General features: G+C 46.0%; 1 protein-coding gene and 1 long non-coding RNA gene across 3 annotated transcripts in view; one reads left to right on the forward strand and one right to left on the reverse strand.

Annotated features, from left to right (window-relative positions):
- Positions 1-19,782: 19,782 nt before the first annotated feature.
- On the reverse strand, positions 19,783-23,055 carry LOC114217408 (uncharacterized). The gene is made up of 2 exons (XR_003610980.2): positions 22,579-23,055; positions 19,783-19,965 (listed from the first exon to the last, which is right to left on the reverse strand). It is a non-coding gene; the product is annotated as an uncharacterized LOC114217408 (long non-coding RNA).
- Positions 21,855-27,739, forward strand: part of SLC25A37 (solute carrier family 25 member 37) — a 37,629-nt gene continuing 31,744 nt past the window's right edge. The window contains exon 1 of one of the 2 annotated variants that reach the window (XM_028114234.2): positions 21,855-22,194. In XM_028114234.2, the coding sequence (XP_027970035.1) occupies positions 21,985-22,194 (210 nt within the window). In that variant the 5' untranslated portion in view covers positions 21,855-21,984. The remainder of the gene's footprint in view (positions 22,195-27,739) is intronic. The other variant, XM_028114239.2, reaches the window with a different exon arrangement.

Here is a 27,739-nt window from a genome sequence, read left to right on the forward strand (position 1 = left end):
AAAAGGAGTTAATATCATAAGAAAGAAGTTCTCAGTAACCAGTAAGGCAAAGGGGAATGTCTCGACAGAGGACAGAACAAGGCACATGAATAGCAAAATCGACCCAGAAGAAACATGGTGTCTGACAGCCAAAAGGCAATTGAGCCTTGTGACCTATGACAAATTAAAGCTGTAAGATCCCATTTCTTGTCTGCCCAATCAACAACAATTTTTTTTTAACGTAAATAGTGTTGGTTTCAGTTGGCGAAGGAGACTCTCCTATACTGATGTGTGGGTGAGTCAATCGATGCAAGCTTTTTGGAGGTCTATTTGGCAATATATCTCAAAAGCCTTGAAAATAATCAGACTCTTTGGCCAAGGGAGTTGACTTATGGGATTTTTTTTCTAAAGACATAATTAAGGTCGTAGGCCAGGGGTGAGCCGTAGGAATGTGTGTTCTGGCATTGAGCAGAGCTGGAAGCGATCTAAACATCTAACAATAGGTGATGGGTTAAGTCAATTTTGACATTTCCTACATAGCCATGAAAGATGTTATAGAAGAATATTTCCCCACATGGAAAGATGTTCATAGGGTGGATTTCCGTTGGTGAAAGAACTCCTATTTATTCTGTTCCAGTTGGTTTGTTTTCTAAAATGATATAAACTTTGAGTGAAAGAAGCAAGATTGAAGCTGGAAGCTTAAAGGACTGGAGCAGAACTGCAGCTCTAGGGTGCTTTGGTGTCTCAGACCGTCCTCCTGGACAAAACCTCTGGCCTGGAAAACCTGTCCCTGGAAAAATGGACTGACCCCTGCCCTGAGCAGCGGGCAGTGCTCCCGGGAACTCCTTGCCGTAGGGCGGCTGCCGCGAGGTCTCCTCCCGGCCTGGAGCCCTGCAAGGCGTTGAACCACAGATCAAGTCCAATCCAGATGCCGCCCCAGCCAGGCTCGAATGCCCCAAAGCCAGCCAGTGGTGCCAGGGCAGGCACTGAAGAGCCAGAGGTCTTTTGGGAGAGACCCTTTGTTTCCTCTTCTCTCCCCTCCCCTTCCTTCCCCCTCTCCCTTCCCTACCCTAGCTCCATGGATAGGCTTAAAGCTAATACAATCTGGGAAAGGACAGCCTCTTTAAGAAAAAAAAAAAAGTACAAAATGATGAAATAGAATTTCAGTGTAGGATCTCATGAGGGGTCCATGTGAGTGAGGGGCTTAAGCTTCATAAGCTTGATGGTAGACCCACCTTTAATACTGATTTTGGTTGCTATCATTCCCTTGAATTTCCTTTTTGTTTTTGCTACATATGTATTCTTAAACGATATTGAGTGTTGTTTTACCTATTTTTAAGCTTTCTGTAAATGATAATCTCTGATATTTGTATGGAAATTTTTTTTAAAAAAGATTTTATTTACTTATTTGAGAGAGAGAGAACACAAGCAGGGGGAGCGGCAGGCAGAGGGAGAAGCAGGCTCCCCGCAGAGCAGGCAGCCCGATACAGGACCCTATCCCAGGACCCTGGGATCATGACCTGAGCTGAAGGCAGACACTTAACTGGCTGAGCCACCCAGGCGCCCCTGTATTGAAACTTTTTTTTTTTATTCAACATCATATTGGGGAAATGTATCCATGTTGATATGTATGGCTTTAGTTTCTATTAATTGCTATATAGTATTCCACTGTGTGATTATCAGAACTTATCTATTCTCTTGTTACAAATTTTTCAGCTAAAACAGTAGGTTGTAAAACAAAAGTAGGTTGTGAAAAAAAGAGCAGGGCATAAAACAAATAAACACACACACTGCAAAGCAAGTAAATCGGTGTCATTTTTTTTGTAAGACTAGAATAGAACAAGGTCAATAAAACATGATTTCGAGAAGAATCCAGAAATAATACTAGGAAACTGATACATGGTACATTTCAAATCAGTGGGGGAAAATGGACTATTTAATTAATGGTATTGTGAGAATCAGGATTTACTTTATTTTTTTTTCAGATTTTATTTATTTATTTATTTATTTATTTATTTATTTATTTATTTATTTAAGAGAGAGAGAGAGAGAGCACTCACGAGCAGGGGGAGGAGCAGAGGGAGAGGGAGAAGCAGGCTCTGCACTGAGCAGGGAGCCTCGCTCGGGGTTGGATCCCACAACCGGAGATCATGACCTGAGTCAAAATCAGGTTAACCAACTGAGCCACCCAGGCACCCTGAGAGAATCAGTATTTATATGTAGACAAAATAAATGAAAGCAAGTTACCTTATGTGATACACAAAATTATACTCTAGATGAATTAAAAACCTAAACCTTCAAAACAAAAATTTTTAAGTATTAGGGGGAAAAAAGTGTGGGGAAGTATGATCCCAGGAAAAAGGAGACATTGAGTACGTCATGGAACGCAAAACTTGAACAGTAAAAGTCCAAACAATTTAAATTAAGTTCATGAATAAGTGTTATCTAAATTGTAAATAAGAAAAAGAGCTGTACGGTTGGCCCTTGAACAACATGGGTGTGAACTGCACGGGTCCCCTTATATGTGGATGTCTTATGGTACAGTGTAAGTGTATTTTCTTTTTCTTGTGATTTTCTTAATCTTTTCTTTCTTTTCTCTAGTTTCCTTTATTGTAAGACTATAGTATGTAACAATATAACACATAAAATATGTGTTAGTTGACCGTTTATATTATAGGTAAGACTTCTGGTCAACCACAGGCTATTAGTAGTTAAATTTTGGGGAATTAAGATTATATGCAGATTTCCCACTGAGGATGGGGGAAGGCCATGCTCCTAAGCCCTGAGTCATTCAAAGCTCAACTACATAGCAAAAGATACCCAAACAATATTAAAGGCAAGCCAGAGACTGAACAAATTTTGCAACACATGTAACAAAGAATGAGTGTAACAGATATATAAGAAAAAAAAGCCTACCCTTTACAAAAATGAGCAAAGGATATGAATACACAATTTACAGAAAGGGAAATACGAATGGCCACAAACCTATAAGAAGACACTCAAACAGTTTTTATCAGGCAAATACTAATTTAAAAAATGAGGAGATAGCAGTTTACACCTACTACACTGGCCACATTGAAAGGTCTGGAAGGTAAAGGGTCGTGGCAACTGCCAGGAAGCAAGAAGGTTTGGCACAGCAACTTTAGAGGCACCTGGGGCACAGCCTGGGACCTACAGTTTCCTCTTGTAGGAATTTAAAATAGAGAGATGTGGAAAAATAAGATATTTACTGTAACATTGTTTGAGGTAGAAAAATTGTTAACAATCCTAAATGTCCACTAAAAGTGGAGAAGATAAATAAAATATGGCATATTCATACAATGGAATACTACTCAGTAGTTGAAAGAAATTAGTTTGGTCTGTATATTAATGTGATTAGATTTCCAAAACTTGGCTAAGTTGCAAAACCATACTTATAGTATGATGCCTTTTATGTAAACAAAACCCACAAAATATGTTATATATAATTACAAAACTCTGGAAGGAAACACACCAAACTCCCAAAAGCGGTTGGTCACTTGGATAGAGGGAAGGGCATGGGATTATGGGAGGTGGTCAATGGATAATTTGGTTTTATTTCTGATGTTCTGATTTTCTTTAAAAGGTGCATGTATTTATGTATCCCTTGTTCCATTAAAAATAAAAGATAAAAGATTGGAAGAATTCATTTTTGCCATCCTTACTCTTAGAATGCAATTATGAGTGATTTTTACTTTTTTTTTCTTATCTACATTTTCTAAAATTTCCAAAATTTTGGTCCATCACATTTGTGATAAGAAGACAGTCATTTTTTTCTTTTTATAATTAAGAAAAAAAATTTTTTAAGTAATCTCTACAACCAATGTGGGGCTTGAACCCATGACCCCAAGATCAAGAGTCACATGCTTCACTGACTGAGCCAGTCAGGCACTCTTAACAGGGTTATTTTGTCAAGGATTGATGAAAGTTTTAAAAATTCTGGAAAAGGTAGTTTTAGGTTACCTTTAAATATAACCGCCGCCCCCCAACTTAGATACACACACAGCACTGAGTTTGGGAAGGGTGGCAGGTTTTATTGCAAAACTAAGTAATTCCCCAAAGTTTGGAAGTACAAAAGAAGGTTCCAGCATTCATTTAGCCAAAGCTGGGTCAAGAGGTTCTAGGTAAATGGCTCTTGCCCTCTACTCACCAGCATTCTATTACCCAGCACACCCCAAGGACGTGACTTACAACTACTGACAATAAATATTTAACACAGTTAACCGTAGCTCCTTTCTGGGAATGAGTCTTCTCCGAGGACTGGGGGTTTGCTTATCCTTTTAATGTCTTTTACATTTTTTTCATTATAATGATTTGCAGTAGAGCTATTTCTAGAATTTTTTTTTTATCTACTTCTCTGCCTTTTTAAACAGAGCACAGAACACCTAGTTAAAGCTTTCCTGGCAAAGCCTGCCCCAAGTTCACCATCAGTTATTCATCTAGAGCACCTTCTTTCTTTCTAATCCACCAGGGTTTAGAAGTTGACTTCTTGGAGGGGTTTGTAAAGTCCTCAGCTCACACTAGGAGGATTCCCTAAAATAAAAGAACACACCAACTTTATGATTTTATTTTTTACTTCCTTCTAGTTGTCAGTGGTGTTCTGAAGTGCCGGCTTCAATTCTGGAAGGTGGAACAGGGAGAGAGGAAAGAGGGTGTCATTTATTGCTAGTGCGATCTCTATCAAGGTCAAAGTTTTGGCTATCGGCACAGGGTTCCTGCCACAGAAATGAGATGCCAACAGATGGCATGTCTGAATAGCCCTAACCTGAGACAGAAACCGGGGTCATACAGTATCTGCTACAAGATTTTGTGGTTTATACAAGAATTCCCTGAGATACAGCAAATGATTATTAATGATGTCTTTGTCAGAAACCACCTCATCCTGCTGAGAAAACCGGGAGAGTGGGGGGTTGTGCAGAGCCATGCCTATAGTCTCAGGCCTCCTCTTGGCAACATCGGACGTGGGAAGGTAAGGGAGTATAAAACAGGGCCGCCTTGCTCAAGTATCACAGATAAGGACTTTTCTTATTCGTATGTCACTGTTCGCTTTTCTTCACCCAAAGGGCTGGTGACTCACAACCAGATCCCAACCCTCTGAGTGCAGGAAGTTATGGCTCATTAGATGTTAACTGCAGTGGTGGTGAGCTGATCTAGTAAAAGCAGGTAGGAGAAAGTGCCCCTGCCTTTCCGAAAGAGTGCTCACTTTAAAGAGGTCAGGGTTGTGCATGTTGCCACCGACGCTCACAGAAATACTACCAAAAGGAAGTGGCTGGTTTATAAGTCTCATCCAGGGGCAGGGACACTCATCTCCAGCCCATGCACCAGAAGTGTGATGAGGATGGAGACCCCTGGACAAAGCATGGGCGTCTGAGCTAGATGGGCTGCCAATGTCTCTTGGCTTCTTCCTCTCCCTGTGCCTCAGTCTTCCTTCCATCCCTGGGGAGCTTCGCCCATTGCCCCACCTGAAGTCTAGCCTTCCGTAAGGTGAAAATAAATCATGCCTGTGGAAGCCCTCAGAATTATGTGAGGGGGAAGGGAATTGTTTTAGAGGGAAGTATGCTGGGGTCTCTCCTGAAAGGCCTAATCTCGAGTGGGAAGTTGGGACAAAGCTCTGGTTTATTGACCAGTCCTCCTTAGGGTAGAGCTCAGTCTGAGGGTGGGTTCCCATTCTAGGAAATGTGCAACACCCACAGCCTTGGAAAGCCTTTGTGAGTATGCCTAAACTTCTAGAATATTGGCCCCGGAAAGGAAGGGCCTGAAAGAGCAGGTCCCTTTTTCTATAGACAGAAATGAAGGCACTTATAGAGAAGTGAAGGGACTTCGCCAAGGTCACACAGCTACGCCCAAATCCAGGCTTCAATTTACAGGCCCAGAGTCCTTTTCACAGACTTTCTCCAAGTGGGGTCCTCGGATATTTCTTGTCCAAATCACCCAGTGTGTAAATGAGGGCACAGGAGAGATGGGGGCTGTAGAGAGGAGAGTTGCTAAAATGCAGATTCCTGGGTCCTACCCCAGACCTCCTGAATTGGTATCTCTGGGAGTGGGACCTGGAAATCTGTATTTCAGCATCAAGTAATTCTTAGGCAGCCCTGTTTTGTTTCAATAACACCTTGAAGTGTTGCTTCTAAATGATCTCCGCAGAGTAGCTACCCTTTGTAAACTGCTTCCTAGAGAACATAAAAGTGACATATGCTACTAGTTGTCACTGGACAATGCTGTGTCCTCAGTTAGCTACAATGTATGACAGTTAGCTATGTGTCCTGTGAGCCACAATCATACAGCTGAATGTTCTGAACAATCAAAGCAGCTCGGGAAACACACATCCCTCGTTCGGCACCTTTAAGAGCCTTTCTTCTCCTGGGTCCTAGGATGGGTGTGCTTGCCTCGGCCAGTCACTCCCAGCTTATCTTAGCCTACCCACCGCCTCTCAGAGACATCTCGCTTCATACATGTGTCTCTGGCCTGAGTGCAGATGGTTTCTGATACAGGGCCCAACCCACCCCTCTCCTAATCAACCAAAAAGGACCTGGCAAGTCCATGGGAGATAAATACAGCTGAGGTCTCCCCCCTAGGAGCCCCGTGGAGGCTAGATATGGAATGTGAACAAGTGATGGACAGGCCAGCAGCTTCCACTTAGTGCCCATTAAGGGCCCTTTGTACAACTTCATAACCGTGCCAACACTTCCAAACACTATTAAACAGAAAGATAGTGGGACCCAGCTGGATCCCTGGGTACTCTGTAATGGCTTGAACCTTACGGAGGACTTGTCTCTTGGGTGTCCGCACAGCTGATTGGCCCCCAACCCCGTCCCGAATCCAGACAGCCTTGGCTCTCTTCCCTGCTCACCTGTCCAGGTAGCACACAGGGACGATGGAGCCAGGTTTTAAGAAGGAGCCCATAATGGGAAACCAGCCATTAAAAGACAAACTTCATGTCAGCAAAACCTGAGGGCGTGGTAGGACGGCCTAGAGAAGTTTCCTTCAGCCTGCATTTATTTTATCTTTTTTTAAAAGTTAGTTTTTTGGCTTGAGAACGGTAGGAAAAGGCTGTTGTTTTCATTTCTCTGAAAGTTGCTGTAGAACCCACACCGGAGGCTCCAAGAGAGTAGGGGCTTGGTGTCCCCAGCACTCGGCTCGTGTCTAGCATTAAGAAGGGGCTCAAAGATGATGTGTCAGGTGAATAAGGCACAGCCACTTCCTGTTGGGTGTTATTCATTAACGTGGTGGCAAATGACCACACTGTCCAGGGTGAGGGCCACGGACTTCCAGACTCAGAAACCCACATTTGTTGGTGCCCCAAGGGTACTCTGATTCCTCAGGCAGCTGTTTGTATTAATCAAACACACGAGATTAATAATATGTAGAACTAGGGTGCCAGGTTACCCATACATTTGTCATGAGACATAAATGTGTGGGGGCCTTGGCCCATTCCCTCTCTGCAGGCAATCTTCATGGAAACCAAAGGGTGACCCGAATGGTGACATGGTGAGCACAGAGCCAGAACCAGGGCATTTGGATGAATTAGATGTTCCTTGACACCCTAAGTGTCAGGACTTTATGTAACCATCCAGCCGAAGGACGAAATCCTAACATGCCATCGGCACTCACGCTCCGGTGTGTCCTGGTACCAGGGAGGCTGTCAAAGGACGGGACATTGAAGGTTGCCTCTTTCCTCATCTCTGCCCAGACCAGTGCTGCTGAGGTTTCTATCTGTGACTCTCCTCTTACTTCTAGACTTTAAAACCCTTTCTGATTAACCCATTTTTCCTGCCCCCCCAGCTTTATTGAATTAAAATTGACTAGCAGCATTGTAAAAGTTTAGAGTGTAGAGAGTAATGACTTGGCATACATATATTATGAAATGTTTACTATGATAAGTTAACATCGATCATTTCATACAGTTACGAAAAATTTTTGTTTTCCTTGTGATGAGAACTTTTAGGATTTACTCTACTAACAACTTTCAAATATACCACACAGTGGTGTTCACTATGGTCATCATGTCATATATTCCATCCTGGGTACTTATTTCTCTTAGAACCGAAAGTCTGTACCTTCAGAACATCTTCCTTCAATCCCTCCCCACCCCCACCCCTGGCCTCTGGTAACGACAAATCTGATCTTTTTCTACGAATTCTGCCATAAGTGAGATCACACAGGATTTGTCTTCCTCTGCCTGACTTACTTCACTTAGCTTAATGGCCTCAGGGTCCATTTTTTTCCCTTTCACTAAAATATTGCTATTTTCAACCAATTACCAGTCAGATTTTATGGACCTGGGCATCTTCGTCTCTTCCAAAAGACTGCATATCTCCAATGTATTGTGTATAGATTTTCAAGTTTAGCACTTAGAAGAAAGCCAAATGTTCCTCATTGCCAAAGTCGTGAGAAGCACCATCCTCTAGCCCCCATAATCAACATGTAATCATGAATTCTATACTAAGCAAAACTCTCACAAGATCCAGCTCCCCTTAAAACATGCCTTTTTTCTGTTTCCTCTTCACCATCAAACTCCTTGAAAAGCAGAGACTAGACCCGCACTGTTCAATGGTCATCACCAGCTCCACCTGCCTGGTAAACATTTGAAAGGTGGCTAGTCTGAATCGAGACGTGCTCTGAGTATAAAATATGCACTAATTTCAAAGACAATATGGAAAAGAATGTAAAATATCTCATCAATAATTATTTTGGACCAACTGAGAGGAATAAAACATATTACTAACATTAATTTCACCTGTTTCTTTTTACAGTCTTTGTAAAAAGATTTATTTATTTGAGAGAGAGAGAGAGAGAGAGCATGCACACCAGGAGAGGAGGGGCAGAGACAGAGAAAGAATCCCAAGCCGACTCCACGCTGAGTGTAAAGCCTAAGGCAGGGCTCAGTCCCACGACCCTGAGATCATGACCTGAGCCGAAACTAAGAGTCAGATGCTCAACCAACTGAGCCGCCCAGGTGCCCCTCTTTTACATTCTTAATGTGGCTACCAGAAAATTTAAAATTACATATGCAGCATGCGTTGTATTTTTATTGGGCCGTGCTGGTCTAGACTCTGCTTCAAAGCATTTAAAGACCATGGTGAATATAAAGCACAATGCTCATAAAATTAAAATAGGCTTTGAGTCTATGCAAGAGCTTTTGTTCTCAAACCATCATTTACAGTCCACTTTTAAGTAAGGGAACACAGAAGTTGTGACATGAGAAATTATGAGGGAAATAACAAGGAAACTTGCTTATTGCCCGGGAATCTTGACCCTGAAAGATTAATGGTACAGCCTGTGCTGGGCCAGGCTTTCTGTCTGTCATGAGACATCCTGGCCATAGCAACACCCTCAGAAGGTATGTGAGGATGTGCCTTCCTGAAGGCAACTTAGCGCCTCTGTGACTGACTGGCAGTGCCCGTGTTGGGCATTTGATGCCTAGGGCTGAGCAGGAAAGAGCAGGAGGCAGCATGGAGTTACTGGAGGAGGCCAAGAGAGCATAGGAAGACGTGAGCCCTGTTGTTAGCTTGGACTCACCCTGCTTGTGCTCGTGTGCTCTCTTTCTCTCCCTCTGTCAAAAAAATAAATAAATCATAAAAAAAAAAAAAAACCCAGGAATTATCCTAAACTGAGCTGACCTATACTCTATTCTGGGACTACAACCTCTCTTATCTCAACCCTTTACTAACACAGACAAAGAACGCATTGCCCTTTTTTGGCAGCCGTATTTCCTTGATTCATTTATTGAACAAGTTTTATTGGGTGCCTCGTAAAGGTGAGGCAATTCAGGGCAGTCATTTGGAGCCTTGAGCTCCAGAGCCAGACTTTGTAGGTGAGATTCAGAGATCCATCCCTTACTGGATGCCATTGGGCACATTTCTTCACTCCTCAGAGCCTCAGTTTTCTTATCTATAAAATAGGAGTAATAAGAGAATGCACCCCATTGGGTTGTTGTGTGGATGAAATGAATTAGCACATGTAAAACATTAGAAGTGTGCCTGATATTCAATAAACGTGCTATTTCACTGCTCAGGGCACCGTGCCCAGTGCTGGGTGCACAGTAGTGGGCCAGGCAGACCAGCTCTGAGCTTTTTGTGGTTTGCAGTCTAGTGAAATGGCCAGACAAGTAAACCATTACATGACAACCAGAATTTATTCATGGGCCAACGTATAATTAAAAGATATGTTTTTTTAAGTGGAAATAAACCCCAGTTGCCCCTCAGTGTATTAAGTCTTCTGATGAGAAAATTACAGGGTGATATGGGAGCCCAAAAGTGGGGCACCTAACTCACCTCTGTTCACACTCACTCATTTCTTTTTTTTTCTTTTTTAGAGAGAGTGCAAGCTAGCGGTGGGGGAGGGGCAGAGGGAGAGGGACAGAGAGAATCCCAAGCTGACTCCCACATGAGCACAGAGCCCAATGTGGGGCTCGATCCCATGACCCTGAGATCATGACTGGAGCTGAAATCAAGAGTCAGATGCCCAACCAATTGAGCCACCCAGGTACCCCAACACTCACTCATTTCTTATAAATAAATACTTACTAGGTTCCTTTGAGGTAAGTCGTAGACTCTGAGAATTATCAGTGGAACAAATCAAAGACCCCTCTCTTGTGAAGCCTACGTGGTATTGGAGGAAGATAGACAAAAGCACAATGAATAAAACTATAAATAGTACAAGTCATGTTATGCATTAATAAATGATAAATACAACTATCTTGTCTCGTGGCAGGTAGGGCTGGCATGATTCTTGATAGGTGGGGTGTTCTGTGTAAACACAATGAGGACTTTGGGATGACTCCAGGGTTTTTGGCCTGAGCAACCAGCTGTCAGAGTGTGGGATCAGGGTGGCTTCCCAAAGGAGGGGACATGCAAATGGAGACTGGAAGGACAAAGGGTGGCTATCCAAGCGAAGAGAGCCAGGAAAAATGCCCTAGAAGCTGGAGCTTGTGCCAAGCTTACAGGCAACTACGGTCATGTGAAGACTTAGCAGTCCTCAAGTGCTCTGGCCTGTTCAGCATATCCATACTGTGTAGGATTTAAGCGTAAAATTTTCTGTTTTTAGAGATTTTAAAAACAACCTTGACTTTTAGCATTCTGGGAAGCTACTCCTCCTGGTATTGTGTCTTCTAAGAGGTTGATAAGTCTGTATGCCATGACTTTTCCTAGTAGCAGATTAAAAAAAGTAGTTGAATCGAACCTGGTCAAGGTCAGGGTCCTGTGTCACGCCTGCCTCCGTGCTGATACAAGTCCCATTAACCAACCCTCGGGGGACAACGACAGATTGACCCAACCATACGATAATATTACACAGCCTGCACTTCTCCATCTTACTCCCTAATAACAGAATCAAATTAGATAAGACATGTAAACTGCTGGAAAGTTCTCCAGAGGGACACCAGTGGCCATTTTTTACTAGACTTGGCTGCCAGCTTCTGGGAATGGAGACGCACAGGGGCTAAGTGTGCATGAAGCTGTCACACAGCAGATGAGGGAAGGATTCCTCCCTGCACAAACGTGCTACAGTAGGGCCTCCCTTACTTGTACCAAGCTGATCAGTTTTGAGAGACTGCTATTGCTGTTGAAGTCCCGTTTGTGGATGTAAAATCAATGGTGAGAATTTGAATTGGTTTTGTTTATTATAACATCGAAATGAAACCTATTAAATTGAGCAAGTTGTGTTCATGCCCTGATTTATACACTTGCATTTATCAAAAACACTCTGATAAACATGTTATATACTTGCTTTTTTGGGGGGGATAAAGGAGAATACTTAAGCAGAATTAACTGCTGCCTAAGAGAAAATCTTTGGGGAACATAAGCATGCTATGCAATATGTCCATGGTTACAGTCAGAGATGACAAACTTTTGTCAAACATTAAAGGGGAATTGACATTTTTAAATACACACACCACACACAGACACACACACACACTGCTTTATAGAACTTCTTTTTAAATCCTATGATGTAGGAATTCCTGCGCTCCTTTTATAATTGAGAATCTAGACTCAGAGATACTAAGTAAATTTTCCAAGGACATACAGCTAGGTAATAAGTGGTAAGTCAGGACTTCTGACTGCAAAGTTCACCTTTTCTACTATGCTCTCCTTCCTCCTCAATGGATTGAGCACATGTTTAATGCTTTCCTGTTATGAGCAAGAGATTTGGAGCCTGCTGTGAGCTAGGTTCTGGGGATAGAAAGAAGTTTAAACCAGGAATTCTGCCTTCCAGGGATTTAATATCTTACAAGGGAGACCAAGGCAGGTACTGAAATGAACCATATTACAAAGTAGTGAATGATGAATGTCATGTGGGTGATGTAGCAAACAAATCCTAGAAAAGTTCAGTGGAGAGAGATGTGTGTGGGCTGTTGGGGTCAGGGAAGTCTTCCTGGAGGAAGTGACATTGCATTTATTCATTCGCATCTATTTAGTGATAGCTGGCTCTGTGCCAGTCGTATTTCCAGGCACTGGGGACACAGCCACGAAGATGTGACACCCATTGTCTGTTTTCTTGAAGCTTACAGTGTGTGTGTGTGTGTGAGAGAGAGAGAGAGAGAGAGAGAGAGGGAGAGGGAGAGATATGGGGGAGGGAGAGAGAGGATAAATAAATGAGATAGTTGAGAGAGCAATGGGTAAAGAGTGACTTGGGGGGCAGGGTACCTGGCTGGCTCAGTCAGAGCAGCGTGTGAATTTTGATCTCGGGGTCCTGAGTTCAAACCCCATGTTGGATGGAGAGATAACTTAAATAAATAAACTTTATTTATTCTTTTTATTTATTTTTAAAAAAGATTTTGTTAATTTAATTGCTAGAGAGTGAGAGAGACAGAGTGAGAGGGAACACAAGCAGGGGGAGGGGGGAGGGAGAAGCAGGCTTTCCTTGGAGCAGGGAGCCCGATGCGGGGCTTGATCCCAGGACCCCGGGATCATAACCTGAGCCGAAGGCAGATGCTTAACTGACTGAGCCACCCAGGTGCCCCGCAAAGTACATGCTTTCTATTTCTCCTATATTTCCTTAAAGAGCACCTCTTTTTTTTTTAAATTTTTATTGTTATGTTAATCACCATACATTACATCATTAGTTTTTGATGTAGTGTTCCATGATTCATTGTTTGTGCATAACACCCAGTGCTCCACGTAGAACGTGCCCTCTTTAATACCCATCACCAGGCTAACCCATCCCCCCACCCCCTCCCCTCTAGAACCCTCAGTTTGTTTTTCAGAGTCCATCGAAAGAGCACCTCTTTTATGCTCAGTGGTCTATTTGAGATGTTTGAAAATGGTCACTGTACTGTCTGAAGGATCACCATCTCTTATTTATGAGACCCAGAGCTCAGTGTAAAACTCACATATGGAATTTGGCAAATGTGGTCATGTGCTAATGTGCTGTGTCAGGCAAACCTGGCCAGAGTGGAGGATTGATGACTATTGATTTTTATACAGCAGCCATCTGAGATATGACTAATGGCAGCAATAAAGGAGTCTTATCAGCCTCGGGGTTTATTTCAAAGGTGTGGAGGGAAAGAGTATGGAATGAAACACCTGGGTTTTGCACCCAGTTCTGCCATTAACCATTTTGTGTCCTTGGACAAGTTGCTTTGCCTTTTGGATCTCTTTTGTGACGTGTGAGATGGGACTTACAGACTATATCACATTCTAGGTCTCTTCCAGTTCCTCGGTTTGGCAACTTCAAGTTCCTAAGAAAAGTAGCAACCGAAGTTAGCATTTGGGACATGTCCTTTGGAAGAAAAGAAATGCCACTTTTTTCCCTTCTTCACAAACTATATTCAGAGCCCTGGGATCTCAAGTGCAACATGCTTTAATTTCCTGGAGATCATGAGTCTGTGATGTTTTAATGTTATGTAAGAATTGGAGCTCTTTTGAAAGAAACTCTTACTCCTTTAACAAACATTGATTGCTTACTCAGCTTACATCCTCAAGGAACTTAGAATGTAGTGGGAGAACTAAGACATGGCTACTAGAACTGTAATGTGAAGTGAGAGGTAGCAAGAGCCCTGAAGGAAGCATGAAAGTGTGACAGGGTTCAGCTCACTTTTTCTGGGTGAGATAAGGCTTCATGAAAGCAAAGCCATTTGAACTGAGAAATGAGTACCATTTCAGCAAGTGGAGACACAGAGAGCTCTCCCTTAGAAGAGGATGTAAGGATGGGACGGGCTACAGGTCGATGAAGGTTTGTGGATGGAAAGCAACGCGTGGCTCTATGTAGGGTGACCATATGTCTGAGTTTTCCTAGAAAGGTCTCAGTTTATATTTTCTGTTCTGGTGTAATTGTTAACAGCACCCCCTTTTTACTCTCAAAAATAATCCCAATTTGGGGGCGCCTGGGTGGCTCAGTTGGTTAAGCGTCTGCCTTTGGCTGAGGTCATGATCCCAGGGTCTTGGGATGGAGTCCCGCACTGGGCTCCCTCCTCAGTGGGGAGCCTGCTTCTGCCTCTCCGCCTGCTTGTGCTCTCTCTCTTTCTGTCAAATAAATAAAGAAAAATCTTTAAAAAAAATCTTCCCATTTGGATGATAAACTATATAGTCACCATAGCTATAAGTGACACTCTCTAAGAGGCCAAATCTCCATATGGCTGACAGGATCTTCGAGGGAGAAAAGGAGGGGAGTGTTACTAAACAACAGTGGGTCAGTGAGGAACACAAAGAAGAAATCAGAAAATACCTTGAGATGAATGAAAATGGAAACAGAACTTTCCAACACCTTTGGGATGCAGCAAAAGCAGTTCTAAGAGGGAAATTCATGGTGATACAGGCCTACTTCAGGAAGCAAAAACAATTCCAAATAAAGAATCTAACTTTACACTTAAAGGAGGTAGAATAAGAACAAACAAGACCCAAAGTTAAAAGGAAGGAAATAATAAAGATTAGGGAGGAAATAAATGAAATAGAGACGCCAAAAAATTGAAAAGAGCAATGAAACTAAAAGCTGGTTCTTTGAAAAGATAAGAAGAAATTGGTAAACCTTTAGTCAGACTCATGAAGAAACAAAGAGAGAGAGCCCAAATAAGTAAAATCAGAAATGAAAGAGAAGTTACAACTGATGCCACAGAAATACAAAAGATCATAAAAGACTACTATGAACCATGATATGCTAACAAATTAGAAAACCAAAAAAAAAAAAATGGATAATTCCTGGAAACATATAACCTTCCAATATTGACTCACAAAGAAATAGAAAATAGACTAATTACAAGTAATAAAGTTGAATCAGGAATTTAAAAACTCCCCCAGACAAAAATCCAGAACCAGATGGCTTCATAGGTGAATTCTACCAAACATTTAAAGAAGAGTTGGTACATATCCTTCTCAAATTATTCCAAAAAATTAAAGAGGAGGGAATGTTTCCAAACTCATTTTTCAAGGCAAGTATTACCCTGATACCAAAACCAAAGACAACACACAGAAAAGAAAATTACAGGCCAATATCCCTGATGGCCAGAGATGCAAAAATCCTCAAAAAATATTAGCAAACTGAATTCAATAAGGCATCAAAAAATCATAAACCATGATCAATTGGGATTTATTCCAGGGATGCAAGGATGGTTCAGCATCCACAAATCTGTGATATACCACATTAAGGAAACAAAGGATAAAAATCGTATGATCATCTCAATAGATGCAGAAAAAACATTTGACAAAATTCAACATCCTTTTATGATTACAAGCTCTCAAAAAAGGGGATAGAGAAGGAATGTACCTCAACATAATAAAGGCCACTTACATGTGGAATTTAAAAAACAAAGCAAACAAAACCGAAACAGACTCAAAGATACAGGAAACAAACTGCTGGTTACCAGAGTGGGAAGGGGGTGGAGAGTAGGCAAAACAGGTGAAGGGGATGAAGAGGTACAAACTTCCAGTTATAAAATAAATAAGTCATGGGGGTGTAATTTACAGCCTAAAGAATATACTCAATAATACTGTAATAACTTTGTATGGTGACTGATGGTAGCTAGACTTATTGTGGGGATCATTTCATAAAGTATAAAAATATCAAACACTGTAACACACATCTGAAACTAATAGGATATTGTATGTTAATTAGACTTCAATTAAAACAAGGAGGAAAAAGAGGGGAGTCAGTAACGACTCTGTGCTTGCCATTTGGTTGCCTGGTAAAATAGAGATAAAAATGGCATTAGAAGGAGTTGCCAATTAGAAGGAAAGATTATGAATTCAGTTTTTTTTTTTAAGATTTTATTTGTTTACTTGAGAGAGAGAGAGAATGAGAGAAAGCCAGGGGGAGGGGCAGAGGGAGAGGCAGAAGCCGGGTCCCGCTGAGCAGGGAGCCCGATGCGGGGCTCGATCCCAGGACCCTGGGATCATGACCTGAGCCAAAGGCAGATGCTTAACTGACTGAGCCACGCAGGTGCCCTATGAATTCAGTTTTTGATCAGAAAGATAGAGCTGGGCGGCCCTGCACACCACTGACTCCAACCCCTCCTTTCACAGGTAAAAGAAATGGGGCCAAGCACATTAGTCAGGACAGGAACCTAGGTCACCTGCCCCCCCCCGCCCCCTTGCAGCTTTTGCCTCTCTCCCTCACTGTACTGAATTGAATAGCGTCCCTCCTAAATTCATGTCTGCTGAGAACCTGAGAATGTGACTTTATTTGGAAATAGGGTCTTTGCCAGATATAATCAAGTTAAGATGATGTCATACTGGCGTAGTATGAGCCCCTAATTCAATATGACAGGTGTCCTTATAAGAAGAGGAAAATCTGGGCAGTGGACATGGAGACACACAGGGAGAACGCTAGGTGAGAGTGGAGGCAGAGATTGGAGTGATACATCTCCAAGCCAAAGAACGTCAAGCATAGCCGGGAGCCACCAGAAACTGGGAAGAGACTAGGAGGGATCTTCGCTTGGAGGCTCTGGAGGGAGCGTGGCTTTGCCAACATCTTGATTTGGGACTTGTCACCGCCAGAACCATGGGAGAGTATAGTTCTGTTTTTTTAGGCCACCCAGTGTGTGGTATTCAGTTATGGCAGCCCTGGGACGCAGATGCGCCTTCTGAGCTTTCGGTTCAGGTGGAGTATTCAGATGGCACTGTCTGTGAGGCACAGGAAAATGTGGGGCTTGAGTGCGGAGGAACAGTCAAATTAAAACAGAGCCAGGGTTGGTGATGGGAATATGGGGACGGAAGAAAGGAGCAAAGGAAGGAAAAGAAAGGAGCTCCGAGGACAGGGTGTTGGAGATACGAGGTAGAGGAGGCAGAGGGCACTGCCGGAAGTGCAAGAAGAGACCGGAAGTGAGGAATTCCAGAAGAGGCAGAAGTCAAGAGGGCAAGACTGGACTGGGCTGATTTGGCACTGAGGTCCTTGGTGACCTTTAACTCCTTTAGAAAAGTGCAGGGGTTAGAAACTGGCATGCAGAGGCTTCAGGAGTGAGTGCATTGTGAGTACAGAAAGATAAGGGGAGATTACTCTTTCAGGGACTTCAGGATGGAGGGAGAAACAGGGCGACAGCTTAAGGCGTGGAGCAGGGAAGAGGGCTTTTTTTAAGCCGTGGAGAATCAAGTATATTTGTGGAGAAAGGTGAGGAGAGGGAAAAATGACAGGTGTGAGCAGTTGTGGTGGGTGGCTACCAGATGGCCCCAAGTCCACCCATGTAAACACAGAGACATGGCATCTCTCACCCAGAATTTAGCTAATGCTTTCCCTCCACTGGGGCTTTAGTGTTCCTCTGCCACACCCCTGTCCAATTCTGGAGCCTTGAGCCGTTCACTAGGGGATGGGCTCTTGAGTGGAGTGGGCATGGCAGCAGCGCGAGGACAGTGTGGCCTCCGATGTGGGGAGGAGGCAACTGACATCATTGGGTCTCATCAGTGAAAATGCATGGGGCAGCTGGTAAGGCAGATGGCACAGGCATCCACAGAACAGGAGTCAGGGGACTGTCCCCCAGCAGGGGGTCCCGGCCACATCACATGGACGACTACCAGTGGACTCAAGCAGTAGAGTCTGCAGACGTGTGAGCAGGTCAACGTTCCACTCCCAATCTGCTGATTAAACCCCCAGGTCTGACCCTTGCCCATCACCATCGTTTGAAAAGACAGTAAAGTGAATCATCTCTGTGTTCTCCGGGCCTGATGGCTCGCACCCACTACTTCCTTATTTGACATGCAGATCTGGAGTAAGACTAGCTTTTGCTTCCATTTCTTCTGTCTGTTTTATGGAGAGATTCATTCCAAAGTATGAATCACAGAGCTTTTAGGAAATACAGCGCTGTCTTTGGGAAAGTGAGAGATTCTGGGAATACACAGCCAGATATATAAATGGGAGGGATCCTGCACTCTAGAGGTCATCCCAGCCCTCCCAACAGATAAACCTGGCTTAAAATTAATGGATATGTGGATTAGTGCACATTGAGAAAGACAAAGACAAAATGACCCCCCCCCCCCACACACACCCCAGTACCACACCACATGGTTTTGTTCTAGGAGACATCATACCAGCTGCAGTTGCTCCAAGGCACAGAGCCTCCTCTCTGGCAGACAAGTGTGTCCCCGGTGGGAGCCACGGCATTGGCTGAAATCTGGGTGGGGTGTTAATATGTCTGTGTGTTGCATAGGTGGGCAGGTGGGTGCCAGGGTTGGAGCAATTATTGTGGAAAAAAAAAACAAGTAAGATTTTGGAGAAAGTCTGGACCTCTTACCTCTGTACCCTCAACTCCTTTGCTCTCAATACTCCCAAATTATATATCCTTCACCACGAGATTTTTATTTTATCTTTTTCTGTGTTTCATTCACCATGTGTTAAGTACGAATGCCTACCAACAGATGAGGAAGCATGCCAACAAATGCGCAAGAGCCACATAGCTAGTAAATGATGGAACCAGGGTTTGAACAGGTCCATGACTCCAAGTCAAGTGCTCTTCACCCTCTACCCTCTGTACACCCCGCCCTGCTTTTGAAATGGAGGCTGGCTCCCAGATGGGCTAGGCAGTATGATGACATCTTCAAAACTTCAACATTCAGGAACTTTACATAAGACCCCAGTGGAACCAGCCAAGTCATTCTGAGTCTCCAGGTGCACCCTACAAGACAGGATCACTGCTCTGCCCCTGGGTCCCTATGCTCTCCCTCTTTGTTGACAGTGTGGCCAAAGCACTGGGTGATGGTATCTGGGATGTCAACTCCCTCCAAACGGGCCTTGCACAGAGGTCTAGGACCAGGGCTGGTGGCTGTATTCTGATACTCAGGAATGGCTCCTTCATTATTATGCTCTCTTGCTACTATATACAATATTGTTAGAGCTGAAACCTAGGCTGGGCCTCCAGGAATAACTCTCAGATCCACATTGCCAAACTGGCCTTCCAAGGGATCCCCTGCCATGTCCTGAAAGGTGAGGAAGGCACCTACTGAAGCTATGGTGCAGGGATCAGAGGCTGCTACCATTCCTGCTGCCATTCCTACTGCCACATTGCTTCTTGACATCCATGAATCTGGTGACCAGACACTGCAGAGCTGTTGCAATAGGAAAGCCATTGCCCACCCCAACTGCTCCTTACTGAAGTGTCTATGGCTTTGCTAAGCAGCAGAAAACATCAAAGCAGCAGGAAGGTGATCTCCATCTCCTTACTGTCTCCCAGATCTCTCCAGTTCATCCAACTGGCAGAATATAATTCACGTCTAGGCTAGCTGCAAGGATCTGATAAATGTGGTTTACAAATTTCTGGCCGCTGCAGTACAAGAAAGAGTTGAAGACGGATGCTGAGTGCCAACTCACCATATCTACCTTATAGGAGAAGAAAAAATACTGAATGCTTATAATAAATATTCCAAAGAGTTTCTAAATGGCTCTGGCTTAACATTTATTTAATGAAATTTTTAAAAGTCTGATGTCTCTGAAGATTATGGGCCTGTTCACATTTGCCAGGAGTCCCCTTAATCATCCAGAGGGTGGCTTCTCTTCACCAATATCACCATTTGCAAAGTTCAGAAGGCTTCTCATCCATTAGGCGATTATATCCTAAAAAAGAATTAAGTTATAGAAATAATACATGTATTATTTCGGTCTGAAAAATATAGTAAAAATACCTTTAATTCTACATCACTATCACAATAACCACTTCCCTCTTCCTGTGTGCATAATATTTACATCTTTATAAATATCATAATAAGAGTTTTGTGTTTTTTCTTCACCCAACATTGTATCATAATCATTTCTCATCTTATTGCATAACATAACTACAATTTTTAATGGCCCCATAATAGGTCACTAATATACATGTCATCATTTACTCAGCCATTACCTTCTAGTTGAATATTTCAGTTGTTTCCAATTATTTAGTACTATAAATAGTGCTTTGAAGAGGAGCTTTCGCGTATGTAGACTTTTGTGGCACATTCCCAGAAGTGGGACAACTGGTTAATAATATGTACTGGTTAAAAGGTATCCATTTTTAAATGAGTATCAGTGGCTTTCGATTAATGTTTCTTAAAAATCACCTATGGTAAAAGCAGGGAAAATTTTCTCTGCCAACCACTAAACAGAGCTTGCCTCTACCTGTGACATCCTTAGCACTTGCCTTGGGAGCTACTATTGGCAGCTACCAAAAATGGGGAATTGGTGCCCTCAGCCTGGAAGCCTTGATCAACAATGCTCACATCACTGTATCTCAAATTCCTGAGAGGTGCCTGGGTTGCTGTGACCTGAACCTTGGAACCAGGGTGAGGGTAGAGTGGGTGCAGCATCTTCAGGATCTCCCCCACCCTTTCATATCTCAAGGCCCAGCTCTCCTGACCAGAAGGCTTCCCTGGATAAGGTGTCTGGTATCTCAGAAGTGTCACATCTTAAGCCCCAGAACATGTACACTTAGATGTGCAGATGCCATGCTTTCACAGAGACTTCCATAGACTGACAGGTTATTCCCCTACTTTCTGATTGCTCCTTCATCCCAGAGATAAGAGCAAGACAATATTGTTGAGGCTGAAATAAAGCAGCCTGGGTTACACTTTAAGAAGTCAGCTTGGGATGAGTTTAAGAACCAGGAGACCAGAGTCTTAAAAGGAAGGTAGATGCAATGCTGCGAGATTTCACTCGGAACCACTTGGCACCTGACTGAGACATCAGCCTCTAAAGACCTCCCAGGCATATCAGTCCTGAGAAAAATGTGCTGAAGTTGCCTCAGAAAGGCTCCATTCTGATGACTACTCATGTCTTGATCAGTCGAGGGCAGGGTAGCTTTAAGCCTCTTTGTGAGAATAAGAAGAGGAACAAATTTAGCTCTATGTGCTTCCAGTGAGGGAAAAAAATTTCAACTAAATGAGTGTTCTCCCCAACAAAGCAGCCTAGCACAGGACCTTGACTCTGTCTCCTCCACGATATATGCCCTGTGTTGCACAAAAGGTGATGCACCACTGATATCGCGCAGTGTCTCCAATTCTAGAGCTCCACTCCACCCCCACGTGCGCCCTCACCCCCTATCCGGCCATCATAACTGCTCCATAAATGGCATTCGCGGCAACTGTCCCCTCTCCAGGCCTTAGGAATGCCAACGCTTGCTGAACAACACTGTTTGCAAAACCCCGGGCTCTGGGAAAGGATTATCCGTTGTTCCTGATCTCCCTCCACCCCTGGGCATGTCCCCCCTGCGGGCCCGGACGACCCTCTCCAGTGACCACCAGACCCCCTCCTCCGCCCAGCCTGCCCCAAGCGCGGCAGCGGCACCCTGGAGGTAGTACAACTTCCCGGGACACCCCAACGTCTCCTCTCGCCCCCGTCCGGTTGCTTGGAAATTTGCACTGGACAGTGACGTCACACAGGAAGGCGGGTCCCCAGTGTCCCGCACACCAATGGTGGGGCCGCGGCGGGCCTCTTCTTTTCCAGCGATTGGTGTCTCGGGCCCCTTTGCTCCACCCCAGCCCGCCATGGCGTCAGGCGCCGCAAAACCGGGGAGGTGGTTCCCACTTTAAGAAGTGAAGTTTTTCGCCCCCTCCCCCTCCCTGCCCACCTCCTGCAGGCTCCCGCGCCCCGCGGAGCTGGCGGATGGAGCTGCGCTGCGGCGGCGTAGGGAGCCAGGCTGTGGGGCGCAGGATGGATGGGGACAGCCGAGATGGCGGCGGCGGCTGCAAGGACGCCGGGTCGGAGGACTATGAGAACCTGCCGACCAGCGCCTCCTTATCCACCCACATGACAGCCGGAGCGATGGCCGGGATCCTGGAGCACTCGGTCATGTACCCGGTAGACTCAGTGAAGGTGAGGCGCGAGGAGACTTTAGGGACGGAGCAAGCGGACAGGGGAGTGCGCGCGCGTGCGTTTGCATCCCGCGCAAGAGCAGCCTGGGGGAGCGCCCCGAAACCACCTCTCCTCCTGGCTGCGGCGGGCGTGGGGCGCGGCACCCCCGCTCTCGCCGCGAGCGCGCCAGGCCGCTCCTTCCGCCGAGCGCCTGGGCCCCAGGGGCGCCCCTAGCCCACGAGGGTGCTCCGACCGGCGCCACGCACCGCCGCTCCCACCGCCTTCCCCACCCGGGCTGCTGGCGGCGCTGCGGCGGGGGAGAAGAATTGGCGAGCGCCCCCGGTCTCGGCGGTGGCGGCGGGGTGCCCGAGGGAGGGCGATCGGTGCCGCTTTGCACAGTCTTACCACGTCTGCCCGCGCGATCCGAGGGCTTTGGGGTTCCAGCTCTTGGCGGCTCTTGCTGGCGCGCCCAGTGTCCGAGCCGCGGCGAGAGCCGTCCTCCGGTCAGTGCAGGGTGGCCACGGCTGTCCACACGTGCGGTTTCCGAGGGAGCTGGCGGCCGGGAAGCGCTAACCACGCTAGCGCCGAGAAACGTGGCCCCTGCTCGGCCGTGCGCGCTCCGACCCGGGTGTGTGGCTTCAGCTCCCCGGGTCTCTGGGGAGGCGTAGGAGTGGCAGGGGTTCTCCTGGTTCTTGGCAGCTCTCTTGGGAATACCGGTTCAGCGACGCCCTACGTGAGCCCCTTTTCTCAGGGTTTCTACATCTCTTCCCCCAGAAGTTCGGGCGGCTGAGCAGCCTAGAGGCAGTGAGCCCTGCAGTGACATTTGCCTTCTCTTTTTGTTGCAGGGAGGAGGGCAGGCAAGGAGAGCATGTGCTATACAACTCTTACTGTGGGTTGTGTAATAGGCACTCGGTTTGCCTGTCACTTCCCCAGGTAGTTTTACGTGCATTTCTGCAAAGAGGCAGCGTCAGCCAGGCGGATTTTTCCTGTTAGCCTGAGAGCTGCCTTCTGGCCGCCTGTTCAGGAAGGTAACGCAGGTATTGACATCTTGCACTTCTGTAGGCATAACTCGTCGAATTCATCCAGCAACCCAGGGATTAACAGATGAAGAAACTGAGGCAAAGAGCTATGAACTGATTCACCTGCCTGGGCTCATACTCCACCTGTTTCCTCTGACTCCGGCCCAAGAGTGCTTTCCGAGATTTGGGACCTCTCTGGGTGGCAGTTATCTTGAAAGGCAGGGCCCACCGAGCTCCCCCACTGGCAGCTGTATCTTGTTGCTGATGCTGGCCCCACTTGCAAGGTGTGAAGACCAGAATGTCTAAGTCAGGGTTTTCCCTGCCCTGGGCAGCTCTCTGGGAGCTGGCTATCAGTGGACAGACAGGAGTCCAGTGAGAGAAAGCGTGGGCATTTGCAGTAAGGTGAGGCCCAAGCCTTTGATGATGCTGCTGGGCCTGAGGTATCACCTCTTCGGACCCTCCAGCATCCCCAGGGGGAACGGCCCTTGCTGCCAGGGTTATGGAGGGCATGGGGGAGATCTTGCCTCATAGCTTTTCACAGCTTCTCCAGGAAAGACCCTGGACAGATACCAGGTGGCATTTGTACAGGAAGGAATCCCTCACATGTAATACAATTTCCCATATTTGAAGCTGTTGTCTCCAGTGCCTTGGACAGAGTATGGGGAAAGTTAGGGGCAGGGAGATGTTATCTGAGCAGGCACCGGACCCACAGGGTGGCAGAGATGAACGTTCCATTGAGGAACTATGCCACATGTGAGGTTTTGCTGAGTGTGGTTCAGAGCATCACTGTAGCTTATCTTTAGGATTAGATGTAATTAGTCATGCCTTTTCAACTCCCTATGTCAGTCTAAAGAGGCATTCGTCATATATGTTTAAATTGTGTGTTCTGTGTTTAGTTCCTTCCCTGCCGCTCCTTCTGCCCCGTAGATGTCGTAAGTTTTAATCCAGTTGTCACTCTGTACTTAGTATTACTTTACATAGCAGTTTTCACCTGCGGATAGATAACGGGGCTGTCCCAGACAAGTCACTCACCTTATGGGGCTTGACTGTAAAATGAAGGCCCCGGTTACTAGTAAGGGCTTCTTCTGTTTTTAAGCATGCAGGTTTGGTTTTAAAGCACCTCGTTTTTCACTACAACTTTCTCAGAAGAGGGTAGCAAGGATTCTTTTCATTTTTCAGCTGAGACAAAAGGCACAGAGAGAGTGTTAAGTGGTGTGAGCCCTGTTGCATGATCCCAGGGAGGCTGCAGGCGAGTGCCAAGGTCTGCCAAGATCAGCACAGTTGTCTGTGCCCAGCGTGACATATCAGGGACGCATCCATTCTTCAGTCATGGAAATGCTTCACTTGAGGAAACCTCGACTGTGTTCTTCTTAAATATTTTGGGTGATGGAGACCGTGAGTAAAGGAGTCAGGAGCCCTGGGTTGGGTTTCCAGCCCTGCCCCTAACTTGCTTCATGCCTTATGCACTGTTATATGCCTTAGTTTTGTGTCTGTAAAGTGGGGGCTATGGGCCAGTTCAGTATTTCTCCCCATTCTTAACCTGTCCCCCTTTCTACTTACACAGAACACCCATTGACCTCTTTTATGGTACTTGAAATTCCAAAGAATTATTACAGTCGAAGCCATGTCAATGTAAATTGTATGCTGGAAAAAAAATGATCTCTGATTTTATAAGTCACACATTTTGAACTTTGAATATGTGAGGTTAAGTGAGAGTATCAGGTGGGCCCGCTTTTCCCAGTTTTTCTGTCCTAGATGGTGTAGACCATGGAAGTCAGTGCTGGTCACTTTGACCACTGAGCCAGATGAGCTGCTTGCTGCTGTGGTCACAGGGGCAGAAAGCCAACCTTACTAATGCTTAAAATTATTATGTTAAATATGCTTTCCCATGAAGCCACATCCTAACCCCCCCTCAGTGTCACTTTAATTACCTGTGTTTTTCAAACTGTGGGTTGTGACCCATTAATGGCATCAACATTTTAAGAAAGATTAGCCTCTCTAATGGTCAGAGTACAAAACATAAGTGTGTGTGGCATATAGTAAGAAGTGTTGCTTGGTGAAATTGGGGTGTGTGTGTGTGTGTGTGTGTGTGTGTGTGTGTGTGTGTCCCCTGGATGGCTGTGTAAAATCCCCTTCTGACTGGGGTTATGGCCAAAAAAGTATGAAGAACACTGAACCTAATGACCACTAATGTCTCTGAAGCTCTAGCCATTTGTGATTATTAAAGGGTTGTTTGGAAGACCTTCGGCAACTTTTCTGCTCCTTCCTGTGCCCTCTTCTCTCATGTAGTCCCTGGGGGTGGACTGTGAATGCTTATGAATCCATAAAGGGCCAGGCCACTCGGACTTTGTCAGTTCCCAGTAACTGTATGGTCTGCATGGTACCAAGGGAAGGAGCATGGGGGCTTCGCAGCGCTTTCGCCAACCAGTAGCAATTAATCGTTCCTTCCCAACTGGGGCTTTGCGGCAGGTTTTCCATGATTCTCTAGCTGGTGCTCCAGAGTGGCAAGTGGCGTGGTCACCTAGACCAGCACGTGGGGTGGCTGCGAGAAGCCCTGGTCGGGAGTGCTCAAGACCGTGGGGAGAATGCCAGGTGGGCGGAGGAGGAAATTCCAACCAGATTAGGCACACCATTCTAGACCACGCTGAATCCCGTGGTGGTGAAAGCAGGGGGCAAAAGAAAACAGGAAAGATTTGAAGAGAGGGAACTTCCGCTGACCCTTTCTCGGCCCTTCCCTTTGCTTCTCAGGGAAATGCTGCCTTTAACTGTGCCAGGCGAAGCCCTCCTTCCCAGCCGGGTGCGGACCATGGAGAGGAGCGGGCAGCGAGGGGGTGAGGCTCAGCCTTCTCTCGAGGAGCTAGCTGGTGGGTGCTGTGCCAGTTGGAAAGCTCGGTTGGCCTCAGGGGTTTCTGTAGCTGGCCTTGCTGAGCTTTGAGCTGCAGTGAACCAGGCAGGTGCCAGGACGGCTCAGCATTCCTCACCTTCTGAGTTTGCTCCTCAGGGTTCCAGTCATGCAGGCTGGCTGGTAGGCAGGGTGCTCAGCGGGAGGGTGAGGGTGGCAGCCAGAGTCCCCTCCCACCCACTGCAGTGTTTTCAAAACCAAGTACAGTTCAGTAGCTGCCATTCAGCTTCAAAAGGGCGTGAAATCCCAAATTGCTCGAGTTCTTGCAAGAAAATTATAGTGATTTTTCTGTCTCTCTTCTCCTGTCTTGTCTCCTTCAGGTTCCTCCCCTCCCTTTTTTTCTGTCCTTAAGTGGGTGATGTTTTTCTGAGGGGTGCATTTGGAAGGGGCATGGAGTCAAGAAAGGCGGACTCTGGAACTCGTGTCCTTTTCTTTGCCTCCTGCCCACTGGTGCCGTTGCCCACCGCCCGGATCTGCACCTGGCAGGCCTGCCGCTGGAGGAGGGGGCAGACCTGACCTGGCCCCCTCCGCCCGGAAATGGGGGAGGGGCCCGCTGGGCCAGGGCTTGAGGGGGCGCCCCTAGGATTGTAGTGGGCAGGGAAGGTGCCCTCACCTCTTCAGTAGGGAGAGGCAGTTGGGCCTGAATGGAGGATTTACCTGACTGTGACTTTAAAGCGCCCAGGGGTATGCACGTGTCACAGGGGAGAGGGCGTTGCTCTGTGGAGTGTGTGTGTCCCCTATCTCTTCCTGGTTTTCTTTTGGGCATGTTTTAACTACCTTTGGCCGTGTCATTCATGAGAGCTTTTGTCCCATCTGCTCTTCGGAGCAATGACCGACCGTAGTCCACTCTCCCTATTTGATGGGCGTGGGGTTTTGACCCCCTTCCAACCTCAGGAGGGCTGCCTTTCCCCGGCCCACTGGATGAACTAGCTTCTGTGTTGAATGAAGCCTTTGGCAGTCTCTCTTAAACCCCAGCGCGTTCTGGTTCTCTTCATATTTCTCCTAGTACCCAACATTTCCTTCTCAGAGAATTTTCCTTTTCTTTTTTTACTCCTCAGTGAGCCCTCCGGCCCCCTCGGGGCTGGCTGCAGACGCATCTCTACAGTCCTGTTGTTTGCGGGAGCTCTTCGGGGGGCATTGTGAGCCCTGAGCCTGCCCTTCCCCTCCCGGCCTCCACCTCGAATGTTTACGGCTGACATTTTCCATAGGGGGGTTGTATCTAATCACTTTGCCTTTAGCTCTAAACCTCCCCTCAAGCTCTTTCTGAGCCATGTGTCTCACTCTCAGAGAACTATCTTGGGGAGTCTTTGACTTACTGGTTGGGGCAGAGTCACTTTGCTTTTCTGAGTTGTAATTGCTTTGTCTGTGAAGTGCAGATACTAATTTTCTCGCTGGTTTCTCTCTCCTGACCTAGCTTTCCATTGCCTTCTTCTTCCTTTATTTTTCGTCACACCCCGCGGAAGTGCCTTCGAACAAGCTCCCTTATACCTGCACCGAATGTTCCTTGCCGTCTCCCTGTCCCGATAGAAATCCAGCTCTTCTTCCGAGGCCTCTCCTTCCCGGAAGCCTCTCAAGTGTAAGATTCCCGTCAGCTCGAGCCCAGGCACCTCCAGGGCTCCTGCCGTCTCACCGTGACCGACCAGCC

This window comes from Eumetopias jubatus, unplaced genomic scaffold (genome assembly GCF_037043125.1).
Source record: "Eumetopias jubatus isolate StellerSeaLion01/CBP00866 unplaced genomic scaffold, mEumJub1_p1.0 scaffold_2, whole genome shotgun sequence".
NCBI lineage: Eukaryota > Metazoa > Chordata > Mammalia > Carnivora > Otariidae > Eumetopias > Eumetopias jubatus.